The sequence below is a fragment of the Wolffia australiana genome, chromosome 1 (genome assembly GCF_029677425.1).
Source record: "Wolffia australiana isolate 7733 chromosome 1, ASM2967742v1".
Classification (NCBI taxonomy): domain Eukaryota; kingdom Viridiplantae; phylum Streptophyta; class Magnoliopsida; order Alismatales; family Araceae; genus Wolffia; species Wolffia australiana.
The window spans coordinates 17,773,973-17,791,802 of record NC_135835.1 but is presented as its reverse complement, the minus strand read 5'-3'; the positions used below and the strand labels follow the sequence as shown (position 1 = coordinate 17,791,802).

The 17,830-nt window shown below is 38.6% G+C and overlaps 1 protein-coding gene across 1 annotated transcript; it reads right to left on the bottom strand.

The window, feature by feature from the left end:
- Positions 1 to 1,339: 1,339 nt before the first annotated feature.
- LOC144709345 (putative beta-D-xylosidase 2) lies at positions 1,340 to 6,428 on the bottom strand. Its single transcript, XM_078582888.1, has 6 exons — positions 4,865 to 6,428; positions 3,751 to 4,038; positions 3,207 to 3,474; positions 2,599 to 2,949; positions 2,119 to 2,532; positions 1,340 to 2,049 (listed from the first exon to the last, which is right to left on the bottom strand). Exons 1-6 carry the CDS (start codon positions 5,264 to 5,266, stop codon positions 1,472 to 1,474), a joined length of 2,301 nt encoding a protein of 766 aa, XP_078439014.1. The 5' UTR covers positions 5,267 to 6,428; the 3' UTR covers positions 1,340 to 1,471.
- Between the last annotated feature and the right edge of the window lie 11,402 nt (positions 6,429 to 17,830).

The following is a 17,830-nucleotide window of genomic DNA, read 5'->3' as shown; positions in this document are numbered from 1 at the left end:
TTTTAGTCCCCAGAAACCATAGCACCATGAAGGCATATATTGGTAAATAACTTTGCTTCGTCATACACTAACAATACTTGAATCGGTAAACTAATCAATACAGGGCTTATTAGTGTTATTCTCCATCTAGGGGATAATAATTTTACAGCCATCAAGTTTTCTTCTAGTTTGCATTAACAACCATGAAATAAAATTTTAGTTTGGCCAGTAAAAATAGAAGATCTTAAATGGAAAGGGAAAAAACCAGCTTGACCAGAAATCAGATGTTGAATCTGCATTTTCCTGTGAAGTGAAGTTTTATTCAACACACACAAGGAACCTTTTGCTTTATTTATTCTTTGCCCCGAGGTGTTTTAAAGCAATTTCATCATGTTTGAAGGGAGAGAGAAGGGATGAAAGAGAGATAGAGATAAAGGGGAAGAGAAAGAGACAGATAGAGAGAGAGAGAGAGTGAGTGAGAGAATGAAGGGGACACAGAAAGAGAAGAAGAGAGGGGGGAACAGAGAAAGGAGAGAGAGAAAGAAGGGGAGAGAGAAAAGATAGAGAGAGATAAAGAAGGGGAGAAAGAAAGGATAGAGAGAGATAAAGAAGGGGAGAGAGAAAAGATAGAGAGAGATAAAGAAGGGGAGAAAGAAAGGATAGAGAGAGATAAAGAAGGGGAGAGAGAAAGATAGATAGAGAATGAAGGGGAGAGAAAGATAGAGAGAGATAAAGAAGGGGAGAGAGAAAGATAGATAGAGAATGAAGGGGAGAGAAAGATAGAGAGAGATAAAGAAGGGGAGAGAGAAAGATAGATAGAGAATGAAGGGGAGAGAAAGATAGAGAGAGATAAAGAAGGGGAGAGAGAAAGATAGATAGAGAAGGAAGGGGAAAGAAAGCTAGAGAAAAAGAAGGGGAGAAAGATAGGATAGAGAGAGAAAGAGAGAGGAGTAGAGAGGGGTAGCCGGAGGGAGAGAAAGAGAGGGAGAGTGAACGAGAGAGAACGAGGAAGGGAGCCGGATGGAGAGAAAGTGAAGGAGAAGGAAAAAAAGGGGGAGAGCGAGAAAGAGAGCGACAGAGAGAGAATGAGAGGGAGAAAGAAAGCGACAGAGAGAGAGGAGAGGGGGAGAGAGCGAGAGATCGAGCGAGAAAGAGCGCGACAGAGAGACAGAGAGAAGCGAGCGCGCGCCAGCGTGAGAGAGAGAGAGAGAGAGAGAGAGCACGAGGAAGAGGGAAAGAGAGGGAGGGAGAGGTCGCGAGAGAGAAGCAGAGGGAACGGTAGAGAAACAGATAGAGACGGAGGGAATCGTAGGGAGAGAGAGAGAGGGAAAGAGAGGGAGGGAGAAACTTCGGTGCCTCGAAATTTTCTCTCCCTACCAATTTCGTTTCCACATAAGTTCGATAACTGAAATCGATATCTCCTCTCCCTAACAACTTTCTATCCAAATAAGTTCGATAATCGTAAATCCGTAATCGATAGAGCGAGCACTCATTAGATTCGGTGATCCGCGGCTAGGGAGAGAACCTGCGTCTTATCGCCGACATGCAGTACGTGCTCGCCCATCGCAATCCGCCTGATCCCATTTCTGTCAGCGAAGCTAAGATGCTTGCAGACGTCGATACCCAGCCGAACCTGCACCTTCGATCTCTCTGCCACCTGCACTTTCTCAAACCCAACCAGCTGTCTGATCGCCGCCCCGTGTCTCTTCGGAGGGCTCGCAAACACGAGCACCGTCTCCGCACCGCCTCTATCGCCCTTATTCTCCACTTCCACGAGCATCTCCACCTGCAAATCTTCGCATCTCGTCCGCGCAACTCTCACCGCGACGCTGGCGTTTGCACTTCGTCGTCCGCTGATGGGAACGACCACCGCAGACGGCGACTGAGAAACGGAGTGCGAGAAGACCGCGTAACTCAAGCCGTGGCCAAAGGGGTAAACGACCGGCCCGTCATAGAACCTGTACGATCTTCCTGGATAACCTCTCCGCCGGTCCGCCCTCATCGCCATGTCCGTCATCGGAACTCTAGACGCGAACTCCTGCGGGTACCACGTCGTCGGCAGCTTCCCTCCTGCTTTGCAAAAACACTCAATTCCTGCGTCGAACTTGGGTTCAGATCAATAACGACGGAAGATCAGACCTGGGTTGTGAGCGCCGAAGAGGACGTCGGCAATGGCGGAGCCGCCGGCCTGGCCCGGGTACCCAACCCAGAGAATAGCAGCGATCTTGGGGTCGTTCTTCGCGAAGGAGACGTCTAAAGGCCCGCCGCTCATGAGTACAAGCACGACGGGGCCACTCGCCGCGGCGGCGATTGCGACGACGAGCTCCTGCTGACGTCCCGGGAGAAGAAGGTGCTCTCTATCTTTCATTTCCGCTTCCTGCGATTGGTCTAAGCCCATGACAAGCACCGTCGCGTCTGATTCCCTCGCGGCGGCGACCGCTTCGTCTATCGGTTGGCTCCCCCCGCAGCCCACGTCGTAGCATCCCGCCCGGTGCACGACTTTCGCGTACCTCGCGATCCCGTCCACCGTCGACGTGTACCCGCAGGCCAACCCTACACAACCCTAATGGTTAGGCTTGTTACGGAACGCCTTGTTGAGGAAGAGATTAGATGACCAACCTGCGTAATTCCCAATCATGGCCGTTGTGGCGGCGGAATTGGGGCCGACGACGGCGACCACGAGGTGGCGAGAGACGGAAAGCGGCAGCGCGGCGGCGTCGTTCTTCAGAAGCACGATGCCTTGGAGAGCAGCTTCCTTGGCGAGGCTCTGGTGGGCTGGAGAGCAGACGTCGGCCGGCCCAAGCTGCCCAAACGGCTGCTCAGAGGGGTCGCCGTCGAACATCCCCAGCCGCATCTGAACTGTGATCGTGTTCGCCAGCGCGTAGTCCACAAGCACTTCCGGCACCTTCCCTTGAGCCACCGCTCCTCCCGTGTACTGTGCCAGGAATGGCCCGCAGTCCAAATCCAATCCTGATCCAAGTTCAGAGACCAATCAGATGTTAGAATTTGTGATTTAGGCAGGATGCTAATCCCCTCAACTCCCCTTCAGAGTGCGTTGCAGTGTGTTGTTTATGGGATTCGGCCTGCAACCTTGGCTTTGATACCATATTAGAATTGAAGTATTTACAACTTTGCTAAAACCTACAGCTGATAGCAAAGGCGCTACTTCTCTGCTGAATATTTACGCAGGACGTTGGTCTCCAACGAGAAGAAGCTCGCATGCCCACCTGCTTTAATGGCGTCGGCAGCCGCGTCTTCCGGCGTGGTGGTGTAATGCTGGGCGTTGAAGAAGACGCCGACGGAGTCGCAATCGGAGACGATGTACCCGTTGAGCCCCCACTCGCCCCTTATCGTGTCAAGAAGAAGCCCCCGGTCGGCGCACGTTGGAACTCCGTCAACCTGATTATAAGAACACATCACGCTCGCCACCTTCCCTTCCACAACACAGCTCTTGAACGGCACATCAAAGGTGTCTTCCAGGTCTTGCTTCGTCACCTGAGAAAATACCTAAATTTAGTGTTCACCCTTTGCTGAGAGAGGACGATAACGAGTTGCCATCATCCCCGTCTTTCTCCCTTGCCAGGATAACGATTACGAGACGAAATCTTCATCGCCTCACGGCATGATTTCCATGATAACATGGCTCAGATGACGAGATACGATGACAGAATCGTCCTCGTCTCTGTCATCGTCGAAGACCATTGAAAACAAAGGTTTTACGGTGTCGAACGGGTCTTGGGTTGGGGTTTTCCGGAGAAGAGAATGGCTCACGCGGGCGTTGAAGTGGAAGCGGTCGGTGCCACCCCAGTTGTCGAGGTCGTAGGCAGTGTAGTGCTTGCAGCAAGCGGCGAGTTTTAGGCGGTTCTCTTCGTAGCCGTAGGGCTGCTGGAGGCCGCGGACGTAGGCGGAGGCGTAGGCGGCGGCAATGAGGGGGTCCTCGCCGGGGGTCTCTTGGCCTCTTCCCCATCGCGGGTCGCGGAAGATGTTCACGTTGGGGCTCCAGAACGTCAGCCCCGCCTGGCCTCCGTTGTACATCGCGCGTGCTTCGTCCGACACAACCTGCCATTGCATTCAATTCAGAGGAATGAAGTCGTGGAACAAGTACCGATTAACTGGCGAGATCTCTGAACCGTATTCGCCCATTCTCTCTGTCTTTATCAAATTTTTTGATAGCGCCACAGAGAGGACACTGTGAGAGTGTGTGTGACAAGATAGTCACCGATTTTTCTGTCCTGTCATCATGCTGGATAGAGAGATAGATAGATAATGAATGCAGAGAGAGAGAGAGAGGCGAGATTGTCACCGATTTTTCTGTCGTATCATCATGCTGGATGGAGAGATGGATAGATGAATTAGTGGATTATGAATGCAGAGAGAGAGAGATGAAATAGTCACCGATTTTTCTGTCTTATCATCTAGTTAGATAGAGAGACTGCTAGATGGATATTCCGTGCGCACGAGATCCGTGAAAGTTTAAAGCAGTCACCGTTTTTCCTGTATTGTCAGCAACAGAGAAAAAGATATCGAAGGATAGATAGATAGATAGATAGATAGATAGATAGATAGATAGTTTGGTATATAGATAGATAGATAGCGAGAGATGACGAAGTAGCGGTGACCAAGTAGAGAAAGATGGAATAGATAGAGAGGAAGAGAGATTAGAGATGGTCGGTGGTGCACTCTGGGAAGATGGAGGACGATGTTCGAAACCTATTCGCCTAACAAGAAGCGCCACCGTTTGTGGCCTCCTGCTTCGGCGGCATGGCTGGACAAATGTTTTAGGCTAAAAAGTAGAAGGGAGAGGCGGCGAGTGCTTTCCATGACAAATCATCAAGCCTTCCCCAGAACAAGTAGAAACAAATACATCTAATGACTAAGTGCGTACCTTGCCGATATCTTCCCAGAGAGAAGCGTTAAAGGCAGCGGCGGTGAGGATGACCTGGGGAAAGCTGGTAGCGCCAGGAAATTGGCGGCCGAACCTTGTACCAGGCCCAACATTGGACACACCGTGTAGGGCCTCGGACCACCACTCGTAGCCACTTATGCCCAGTCTCGGCACGCCGGCGGCGTTGTTCACCAGGAGCCGTATCTTCTCCTCGAGGGTTAACCGCAAGATGAGATCTTTTACGCGGTTGTGTATCGGCATAGTTTTCCGGCAAAACGGGAGGTTGGCGAACTCGCCGCCGCAGGCGAATGCTGGCCTTGCCTCTGCCCGAGAACTCGGCAAGGAAGACCAAGAAGTAACTAACGCCGCCGCGAGGAGGAGAAAGAGAGGCGTCGCCGCCATCGGTACTCTGTCGTGGGTGGGTGTCTGTGGAGAGACAGAGGTGGGGAGGATGAATGAGGGAGAAGTCGCGGGTATAAATAGACCTCACCGACCTCCAGCTGCCCATGGCGCCATGTATTTTCTCGCTTTTTAAACTGCCTATTTTCCTCTTCACCACATCGAGTGACTGACCCAGAAGCGTTCCGATTGGCCTCCAGCTCACTCCTATGGACTTGAAACGTTTTTTTATCTATTTCACGAGAGATGGAGAGAGAGATTATACGTACAAGGCCGTGACACGACTTGATCTCAGAGATCTCAGTTCCTTCCCGGAACCCAATTCGGCCTAGTGCTGCGTTACGTTACTGTATCGGATTGTTAATTGTAATGCCAACTTAATGATTACTAGTAGGCTAAGGTTATTGAGTAGTTTCGTTGGGTATTAAGATACTGGATTTCTCTCCTAATCACCATGTCAAGGACTGATGTTTGCGGTGTTTCTTGTCTCAGCTGCTCTCCTTTTCCGTTGGCTCCTCTGCATCATCCTCCCTCGCCTTTTTATCTGCATTGTCTTGTTGGGGCAGAGAGAGAGAGAGAGAGAGACAGAGACAGAGAGTTCATGGGCCTTGTAACAAGTAGATAGAGCTACGTGCAGAGAGGCGGAATCTAATCTTCGAGCTCCCCCAGACGACAACAGTGGTGACGACGAAGGTGGTAGTGCCATCAGAGAGGATCAGATTGTGCCGTGGAAGTCTGCTGTTTGCGGCGATTGGATCACACGTTATGTTCACCTCGCCAGCGAGAAATAGTCATGACATATTTGGAATTTCTGTAGTCATGACATATTAATATTCATTAGGGCAGAGTGAATGTGAAATTATTATCGACTTACAAGGATACAGGTCCGCGAACGGCACCATTTGTAAGGCCAGTAAATATAACATTCACACGATCGCTGACCTTCATCTATTTCCTTACTGCTTCACCAGAAATTCCTCTGCCCAAATACCCGAAGATGCCATGACAACAGAGATAGGTAACCTCGCTCCATGGATTTCCTTGAAAGCGTTGCGATGACTCCAACAAGATGAGAAGCTCCCTAAATGGTTCAAGAACCTACACTACCAGATCAGCAGCTTTTTCTTAATTAAGGAAGCCCTAATGAATTTTTTTATTGGTGACAACCATAACCCTTCTTACCGTCAATGAACTGTAATGTGCAATTGTTGACGTAGAAATGATTATAATACCCCGAGTATGTGGAAAGTCAGCAAGTCAACATCAACAATTTCCCCCTTAAACTGATTTATATGCAATTATAGTGGATGTTATGATCACAATTCAGGGATCATAGATGCACACTGCATTTGATAGTAATATCTTTCATGAATATTAAATGTTAAGATAGTAATGTGAGCTCCATTCAAACGATAAGTTAAAAAAGAATCATGATTCTAATAGAATCAATCAGAAGTGCCAACCATTAGTCACACGAATACAATGGTGTCTTAAGCGACTGTGGGCCACTAGTCAAGGTGGAAGAGTCCTGTTGTGCTCAACAGACACCGACCCATTTTTGCTTCTTTCCATTACAGCCAAGGTCCTTAAGGCAACTTTATTTTCACAGATCTGTATGAGCTTCTTTACGGAGTAAAATACTCTAAGATGTGAGACGAAGTTACTATTAGAAATATATGCGGCATGTTAGTCAATCGCGCATACCACATCTCGTTTAATATCCATTAATAACTTACATGATATTACTATTAAAATTAGCATGTCATCTGTGATTGTTAAATATTTCGCACCTTAATCATTACTAGTCCCTTAGGAATGCCCATTAGGTTCTCCTTATGTTTTCCATTCACCTTGAAACAAATGAAGACATGTGCATAGAGTGTTAAAAACTACCAGTTACATGTTTAATTTGAATACTCATACCCTACAAGAAGTAGAATTTACTACTCATAACCATTATTTCTTTCTAGACCAAGAGATGTTGTCTCAAATATTCCTGAAAATACTAGTGTCTAAATAGGTGCTTCACTCCTATCGCAAGCAAGATCACTTTCTCACAAGAGGTGGCTACTTAGTGTTTGGCTTATCACTAAAAATTAAGAAGTGCGCACCCTTTGCATCTTGTCTAAACACATAATATCATGTCTATATCTATGAAATATGTTTGTTGAGGCTCATATCTAACTATGGGTAAAGAAAGAAGAGAACAATATACAGCTCAAACAAAGGTTTTATGTTAGCTAAAGGACAATGGATAGATAAATAGTACTTAGATAGCTTATTCCCGAAAAAATATGAATGGCCAGAATACACCAAAAAAGTGTAGAGGAAGATGAGGATGTAGGATGACATAGATGTGTTTCCACTTAAGTAAGGGATATAAAACATTCATAAAAAATCCTTCGAGAAAATAACTATATTTGCTACCAAAACAAACCCATAATACTTCACTTTTATTTTTTCTATTTTATTATTCTTACTCTTATTCTTTATTTTCTAAAGGGATGAATGAAAAAAGGAGCTCTTAGTGCAAAAATAAAAGATCATTGATCAAATAAAATGCTCTTGTAATAACTCACCCCATGCTAGTGAGAAAAAACAGAAGAAACAGATTGATGAGATCTAGACAAAAAATAAAGAAGAGAATAATGCAGAAAAGATGTCGTGAAAGACTGATATCTGATACAAGAGAAAAAAATTAGGAGTGAAGTATATATTTAGTAAGGGATAATCAGGGAGAGATCAGTTCCTACAGGATCACTTCCTATAGGAATAAGAAAGAAGAGGGTGACATCCTGTAATGTAGGCCACAGAAAAGGGGTGAAGATGATTCACATAGACAGGTTTCAAAAATAATTTTAGGTGGAGACAACTAATGGTGATTCTTTTATATATAAATTCAATAAATTCATAACTCTATCTTAGAATAAAAATTCACCTAGTGTGCAGTTGAGACTCAACCGTAGTGTTGGCTCATGAAAGGTTGCGAGATGTGGGGGTTCACACTAATGAACCCGAAATCGGGGTTCAATAGGTAATTTAAGGTTTCTATTTATGCAGCAATATTTATATGTTTTTGTATAATTAAAAGGAGAAAAAGTCTCAAATCTACAAGGGGAAAGCATTAAATATGTAAATTTTATCTTTAATTTCTATTTTTTGGATTTTTACATTTATTTTAAGATTTAAATATAATTTAATGAACTAAAATTGTGAAATTAATTCAAAATAATTTTAGGAAGGTCAGAAATATTAATTCTATTTAAATTAATTTTTTCAAGTTTTATAAAATAATTTTGAAAATTTTAATATAATTTATAGTAAAAAAACTAATTACTTCTATGTTAAACAGCTTAGTCAGCGCTTTGGGTATCGAGGGATAGTTGACGGTGATGGACATGAGTGCAATGGAGCATATGAAAGAGATACTGCTGCTGATTGGGAAAGAGATGAAGGCTGATACAATTTGACAAAGGTTAAAACAGGCAGAGTGATGACAATTTTACTGTCTCTGGTGTGACAGAGATGGAGACAAATACATCCTAACTAGTGGTGCAGTTTAAAGTGGCATGTGCCAAGGTGAAAACCTACTCTATCAGGGAATATAACCTGGGAAAATGACAAAGATGTACCTTATGAAAAAATGAAGAACACAATAACCTTATAGTCACGTGCCCAACAAGACGAGTGGTATTTTTTTGTCATGTTTCTTGATCTAAATGACACTCCTTAAATCATTCACTCTTAAATTGCAAGAATACGAACATGAGAGATTTTGAATTAGCAAATCGCTCTTCTAATCATAGTTAAGAAAAAATCAATGGCTTTATTTACAAGCATGGGAAGTTATATTTATAGATCCAAGATGGTGGATACATAGAGGAGGGAAAAATAGAAGTAACCTGAAAATATCATATCAAAAATCTTTTCGGCTCATTAGATATCCTTGTTTGAATTTGGAGCAATCTAAGCCAATTGATTTTCTCTCTCCTCTGATTTGTGTGGTAGATAGATATTGTTGCGCACTATTCAAGGAGTGAAATTTTTATTTTTTTTATTTAAACTATTCAACTAATTCAAATTTATATTTCATAAATTCAAAGTTTATGTTATTTATGAGTTTAACTTCAAAATTTTCCAGAAATATTATAAATTTAAGGAAATCCGAATAATATTTTAATAATAGAACCCCTTAAAATATCTAAATAAATATTTTATAACTTATTCATAAAATGATGATATAAAAATATGTTAGAATATCATAAAATAAAGAAAAACTGGAAATCCATTCTAAAATTGTATATTAAAAGTAGGCACATAAAAACATGCATTCAGATCATTTCAATAAAAATACGCACATAAAATGCATGAACTTATTATTATAAATAGCATAATATTTATGATTATCACACGCGTGCCACTTATCATTCCATCAAACTATATATTACTTAAACCCTTTGATTTCATGCTTCTTATCTCACCCTACAAGATACCCTCTCTATTTGGGAATCAACCACAAATCATCTAAAATCATATTTTGTACCATCTTAAATGTGTTATTGATTTGCTCTAATACCCTCTATAACTATTGTTCAATTCTAGGGCCATTATTCATATAAACCCTTGATGATGCATGAAGTAAAATACTTAAAAGGGAATCATAACAAACCTTAAAACCTTATGATCAAATGACTTTGGCATGGATTGGTTCCATGATTTGTCAGTTATTAAAGCAAAACATATTTAATTCTCAAGTGTGTATCCCCTTGACATATCCACTTATCTTTGGCACATCAAATCTCGTCCTCTATATCAATAGTCCTAAAATATCCATTTTTGTCGTTTCTGTCATTTCAATCAAAACATGTATGATAGTAAATTGATTAAACGTGATAGAAAGTGAATCATACATTTAGGCTATAAAACATGTAAAATTCATACTAAAAAATTTCAGAATAATATCAAGAGCCAATCAATGCATGAAATATATTTTACACTAAAATTAGGATAATATGAAACATAATTATGCAAATAGATTCTTTAAAAGTGTATGATTGGATGTCGAACATTGGATGGGTCAAAGGGGATGTTGGGTTATAAAGCCTTGATCTGGATGAAAAGTTAGAACAATTTGCAATGGAAGACTGATACAGAATTGAAATACATTTAAAAAATGATGGATCAAATTATCTGGGCACACATCAAATTCATGATTTCTTTTATCCTTCAGTGACTCCTATCGAGCTTCTCAAGTGTGCAGCCTCTAGATGTATTTATGTGATCCATGGCATAAAGGATCTCCTCTTGCACTTGACAACTATATTCACACTATGTTGCCATCCTTACATTGTCTAAATCGCATCGAGAATGAAGACGAGCTATGCGGAGAAGGGAGAAGGAAAGCGCTGTGAAAAGATGTGAACTGGGTGAATTTCATTTACGGTTTTCCCTTATTTATACTAAGTGGGTATATTTTATAAGAACCCCTAAACTTTAAGATAATATTCTAATGTTCAAAAGGCCATTTGTGTATGGCCCTCTAGGTCCATGTATCAGTTTGGTTAATGACTTTACTGGATCAATAACCTTTACTCGCCATCTAAATTAATTAACTAATGACAGATCAATTTAACACAATAAATAAGTTGAGTCTCCCATATGTGGGCTGCGAAGCTATACCAAGTGCTCCATAGATACAAAGGAGTCTATATCAACCCACTCATGGAAAATGTCTCTTCAAATTTATTGTGTACATATAGGTCCTTGTTTACTTGATGCTTGTAAAATACCTTAGGGTATGGTTAACTCTCAAGCCCTAATTGGTCATCAGAGTCAGTACTACTGCATTCGGAAATCATTAGAGAAATCTTCTTCGATATTTCACTACCTTGGTTAAGGACTTTATCGTATCATCTTCCTTGAGCTGTCTCACCTTCTACTGAGACCAATGATCTCATATTGACACATCGATTGTCTTCATGAACTTCTTGTTGTACCCCAACTAAGACTATTTTGAATTCCACAAGTAGGAACTCATACGCTATTGTCAAAGCCCAATTGTTGGCACTGAAGACGTTTTCCATGTCTCAAGCCAAAAGATCACTTACACAATGATGACATGAATTAACCTATTTATCAGTCTGGTACAATATCATTCAGGGATTTGTATATATCAATTTAGATAACTCTTTCTACTAAAGAGCACTAAATATTTATCCTTAGCATCTGCATAGTAATTGCTACACAATAGATCATACTCATCATATAAGTGAGGTTAGATAGTGTTTTTTATGGATAATATATGGTTATCAAGCCAAATCGCATCACTGTGTTTTAATCAAGTGTATTGAATACAATATTAGTTCATTATTATCAGAGTATGAAGTTTAAAATGAGTCCAATTTAGTGAATAATGATGAGATCATAATAAAGTTATCGCTAGTCTTTAAACGTGTATTTTATATATTCATATTCAATGGATTATCGAGAGGGCCATCGAATTATCCTGATAGAATAGCATTGTCGAATCCAACTTATACGATAAGTACGATTGATCATGTAACCACTAGTGTGGAGACACTAAGGACAGATGGTCGGTGCTCTTTGGAAAAAGAGTTCACTAAATTGATCCGCATGGATCCCTAAATGGTATTATACCTAAACATCAATCAAGTTGATTCATGTCAGGGTTGTATAAGTGAACCGTTGGCCTAAGACACCAAGGACATCTTGTCGATGGACGCCTATATTTTGACTACGACATACAAGTCTCTAATCATGGAATTCAAACAAGTTTTAGCTCAGATATGGAAACAAATACATGAAGATGATTATGTGGTCAAGACTACAACATCCAAATCCCTTGCCATCGTAGTGAGGATACTCTCCAATGATCCTTGTTATGCATGAATACTAACATGGGTTAGGGTATGAAAAATAACCATACCCTTAGTCATATGGCAATCTCGCGCAGGTGAAGGATTATACGTATACGGTAATCGATGATGGACAAGGTTCCATAAGAGAGTTAAAAGACTACTCAATATCTTCTAGATCACAAGGGTGTAAACTTAACTTATCAATTGGTTTAAATCAATCATCTATTAATTAATTTATGTCGACATAGTTAATTAATAAGGTCCATCAATAAATATTATTTGGCCTTTAAGTTATTAAGTAGAACGATATATGGGCCTAGAGAGTCACACATATATGACTAAGAAGGATGTTCAAAGATTTACTTTGTTTCAAGGGTTTTTATGAAAAATCTTAAATAAGAATGAATAAGGGGGGCACCCACTTTAGGTCCTCAAGAAAACCAGACCTGGATCCCCCCCCTCTTCTTCTCTAGTTTCTCCACTCATTCCACAAATCTCTTTGATGGTGAGAAGAATCACAAGATCTTCAAGACGAAGTTGTGTACAAAGAGAGGAGATCCTACAACCTTCTGGTCATGTGCATACCGCTTGAGGTCGAGCAATTGATCGGCTTGAAGAAACTCTCCCTGGAAGCAATTCAAGGGTGGAAGTTCCCAAAAAGGTACTCATTGTATTACATGTTTTATAGATCATTTACTAAATGATCTGATCCTTCTGATGATGAAAATCCGTTTTCATACATCAAAACTATAACCCCATAACCCAACAATTTTATATTGATACTTCAATGTCCTTCTCGAGTATCCTTAATAGGAATATTTAGAACACATCTAAAAGACTAATAATCTTTGTATTACAATCTCATCATAACTCATTAAGTCTGATAATGCATTCATGGACTTCGTTATAAACATCACATGTGACTATAATGAATACATTGTTTTAATGAAAATGGAATGAGATATGGAATGTGTGATTGAGTTTCCAGCCACATATATTATCATCAGGGTAGGCGAGGTAAGAATAAACAAGAAGGATGGACACTCAACTCATTTTGGCTTTTGTTAATTCCATTCAGGGTCTTCTCCTATTTATACTTCATTCAGGGTCTTCTCCTATTTATACTTGATAGGAATTTTTATAAAATCCTAAAATATAAGTATATCTCCTAATGTTAAAAATACCATCTGCATGTGACATGCACGCCAATATACCATTCAGTTAATGGCTCTAGAAGCCCAAAACCCTTTATTAGCTAAAATAAATAGTTATCTATACCAACATATACAATAATTAACCAATGATCAATTCAACTTAGTCAATAGGTTTAGTTTCATGCACTTAGGGTACCAAGCTACCCTATGTGCTTTAGAATATACAAAGGAGTATAATGACTCTCTCAAGGAAACTTATTCTCATTTGTTTCCATGTGTGTATAGTCCCTCATCCAATTTTTTCTTCTAGGATGATTTCATTATGGCTAATTATATAACCCTAACCAATCATCCGATTCAGTATTGATGTGTTCAAAAATTATTATCAAAGTCTTCTATGATATTTTACCAACTTATCCAGGGACTTCATCACATCAACTTTGTTAACTTTTTTCTCTTTTACCAAATGTAGAAGATTCCATCTTGGCCATTCAATCCACTTCAATAACTTTTTCCCACAACCAAGTTAAAATCATTTAGAACTCTATTAGAAACTTGAAGGTCATACTCAAAGCACAACTGTCTATCCACAAGATGCCTTTGTTGTCTTATTTCTAAGAACGACTTATACAATTGTGATGTGAATCAACCAGATTAAAATTTTGATAAAATACTCATTTTTCTCTTATTTCTAAGAACTACTTATACAATTGTGATGTGAACGAACCAGATTAATTTTTTGATAAAATACCATTTAGGGATCCATAATAATCAATTCAGTGAATTGCTTCCCCTAAACATATGATTCTTAGTCTCTTCAAACTAATGGCTACAATACCAACCATGTTCAGCATACCATTCAGATTATATAGTGTCATTCCATGTGTATTTTTGTATATCCTACATGAGTATCATTTGAATGAGAATATTTAGAATACATATTTAAATACTAAGTCACCAAGTCTGATCCTGTATAGGAAACACATGTGCATTATAACGAACATATTTTGTATTAAAAAGTATTGAACAGGATTTGGAATATTTGATTTGCTTTCCAGTCACATATATTTCTATCACACATGCTCTGATATTCAAGGGTAAATGAACTTTCTAAAGTGGAGTTTAGAATTCTCTCAAGTTCCTGAAGTTTTCTTCCCCCAACTTAAACTGATGCATGAACTTAGAATCAAATTGACAGTTTATAGAGTAACTCCTCTCTGATATTTCATGCATGGAGCCCAATCCCCAAAAATAAGCAAATTCAATAATAAAATAATTACAATTGACAGGGTAGTTCTTCTCCATGCATCACACCCTTATTTTGATTATTGAATTGTCTTCCTAGTATTTTTCTCTTATCAATAGATTTTTTAAATATTTTTTTAATAAATTAATATTGAAAGGAAAATTTCAAAAATAAATGTTAAATCATATATTTAAAATTTTATGTATGAGATGCTCAATAGCCATATGAACAAACTCGAATTTCACATTTTCCTTCCATACGATCTTGATCCAATGTTTTGAAATGCATAAAGTTAGACTTGGAGAAAGAGGCATAATATGAAACATTTATACTTTTAGACACAAAAATATCTTGAAACATAATTTTTTAAAAAGGAATATATTTCATGCTATCAATATATATATATATATATATATATTTCATTAGGTTGATCAATATAATTCATTGAATCCTATCTATACTTATCCCTAATCATACCTGATTCATCAAATGATTGGGAATGAATAAACATATTTTTTCTAATCCAGACTAAATTTCAATATTCAATAACTCCGTACTAATTACCTTCTTAAACAAATATGATCCCATTTGTTAAAAAGGATTTGGTTTAAAAATATTTTAGTAAAAATGGTTCAATAAATTATCTTTTTATCTTCAAGGGTAACCCTATTTTAGATTTTTTATCCCTTCTTCGCTCACAGAAATTATTTCCTTTACTACTATTTATGTGAATATGAAAATAATTGTGTATGTTAACATAAATAACATATGTAAATAATATAAGATCATGAGAAATAATTTTATCTTCTTCATAATTGCTAATATGCTTGTTAAATTACTCATCAGAATCCATCAAAATATCGTTTTTGGTCTCCACATTCAGATTGAGAAATAATTTTATCTTTTTCAGAATTTCTCATATGCTTATTAAATTACTTATCAGAATCCATCAAAATGTTGTTTTCAGTGTCCTAATTCAAACTATGTAAGTAGTAATATAGGAATATCAACAATAAATTCACCCATTGAAAATATGTTAGACGGTGCATGTGAATAAAAATTCATGATTAATCAAAGGAAGATCCCAAAATTTCCCAATGGTGTAGTACATCTTATTTGCTTCATATTGGATGTTCTTTTGTGCTTGTTCATGATGTTGATATCATGGCTTTTCTTGACAACAGTGTTTAGGATCTCCTGTACAAAACCACAAGATGAGCCATCTTCATGATTTGGTCCACGTAAATATGAGCCAATTGCATTCTTATAAAATAATCAAAGGAGAAAGTGAGAAGGTATACCGCTCGAGTCCCCCAATAAAGTGTTTCTACACTTAACATAAATGAGAATGAATAAAGACAACATTCACTAACTCAACGACACTTTCTCCCCAGAAACAACACCAACTGATAAACCAGAAAGTAGTGTTATCTATGCCATTGATGGGTTATGCTTTATGAAAAAATATGTATATTTGTACTTAAAAGTGCAGATTGAGTGTGGGTCAAATCTATGAAGATTAAGAATCAATAAAGGAAATTTATGGTACATTTATAGATTTATGGTTTAAATATAATTAAATAAAATATGATGAGAAAAAATTAAAAATAATTCTAAGAAGATGAGATTTGTGCTATGTAACCTAGTTTATCCAAACTTTATAGAATAATTTGTGAATTTTATGAAAAATTAAGATCAGGAAATACTATTTAATTGAAATAAAAATATCTTCTCCAGTGCTTTAGTAATTTTGTGGCATAATGGATTGCAGTGATCATGCATGGATACACACTAGAAAGCGGCGGTGTGGAATGCGAGGTGTATTTACCACCACTAGTAGTAATGAAAGTGGAGGCAGAAGTGTTGACGGATGGCAGAGTAGGTGGTGGTATGAACAATGTGAGAACTTAGGGTATCATCTATAATCATAATTGATCAATAAGGACAAAAAAATCAACATATAAAAGATACATATCATGACTCCAATCCTTCAATCTTCAAATTCAAGAATCAATACAAAGGAGGTTTTGAATAAGAAAATTACTTTGATAAATTTAATTAGGTTAAAAATCTAAGGGAATATTTTTTACATAGATAAAGGGGTATATTTATATAGCCAAGTCCAGGGATGGGTAAAGGAGATAAATATGGAAATACCCTCAAATTTTCAGCCATAAAAATCCTTCTAGATTGTCAGATATCATTGTCTGAGGTTGAAACCTGTTGGATCCTTGATTATTTCTTTATCCTCCTGGATTCAGATTATCGAGTTCTAGTGTGGTAATAAACACAGACTTTCCAAGGAATATGCATCAAAATCTGCTTTAAAAGTGACATTTCATTTGCTGCTGACACATGTTCTAGAATTTGACAAAAATGCGCCAACCCTTCGCACCAAAATCAGTGCCTATAGTCAAATGTTGTCAGGTGCTCTTTGATATTGCCAAATTTTCCAATGATTGATGTGAAAATATGTTGATTAAATAATGCCCCAAACACATTTTTCCATGTGGACCTTTACAGGGAACATGTAAAAGGTAAAGTTTCAAGTTAATGTGTTTTCGTGTCATCAAATCGCATTATGTCCTGTGTACAGCCGCATTAAAAAGCTATTTGATGCATTTATACTGAAATAAAGCATCATATTTTCGCCAATTATCCCATGTTTGTGCATCAAATTGCACTTATTCTAATTTGAAACATTGTGTTTTCTAATTGTTGCATGTTTTCTCATGTAAAAAGTAATAATGATGATTTTTTTAGAGGAGCAACCCAAAATTAGATTACAATAGATAGCACCACATATAAAATCTAAATAAATGTGTTGTAAATCCCTACAAATATATCATAAAATTTAACCATTTTTTATTCGTGTGATTATCAAATACCCTAGAATTTAACCATTCCTAGTCTTTAAAATATCATCTGTGGTATGTTGCCCAATATTCTGCGTCATAGAATGCAAGAATCATGTGCAAATATGAGCTAACCAAAAAATTAGGTAATTTATTTAAAGCGACTTTAAGTTTGAACAATCTATTATTGTCATACCAGTTGGAGTATTTGTCCTCATTAGAGGCTTCCCGGATGAGTCAAATCATATTTTATAATTGCCTTCAAGACTTTTGTTATAAAGGTCAAATTCCTTTGAAAATATGGAATGAAAAAGTAGTCCTTCACATTATGTCCCACAGATTTGATATTCAACCACACAACTTCCACAGATAAAAATGAACCACTTTCAAATGGTGGATGCCTTGTCTTAAATCCTTGGAAGGTGCTTGAAATG

Coding starts and splice junctions, on each gene's coding strand:
- LOC144709345 (XM_078582888.1), bottom strand. CDS start 5,266: ATGGCGGCGACGCCTCTCTTTCTCCTCCTCGCGGCGGCGTTAGTTACT. Junction 4,039..4,864: donor TCTGGGAAGATATCGGCAAG/GTACGCACTTAG, acceptor ATGCAATGGCAG/GTTGTGTCGGACGAAGCACG. Junction 2,050..2,118: donor CTTCGGCGCTCACAACCCAG/GTCTGATCTTCC, acceptor TTTGCAAAGCAG/GAGGGAAGCTGCCGACGACG.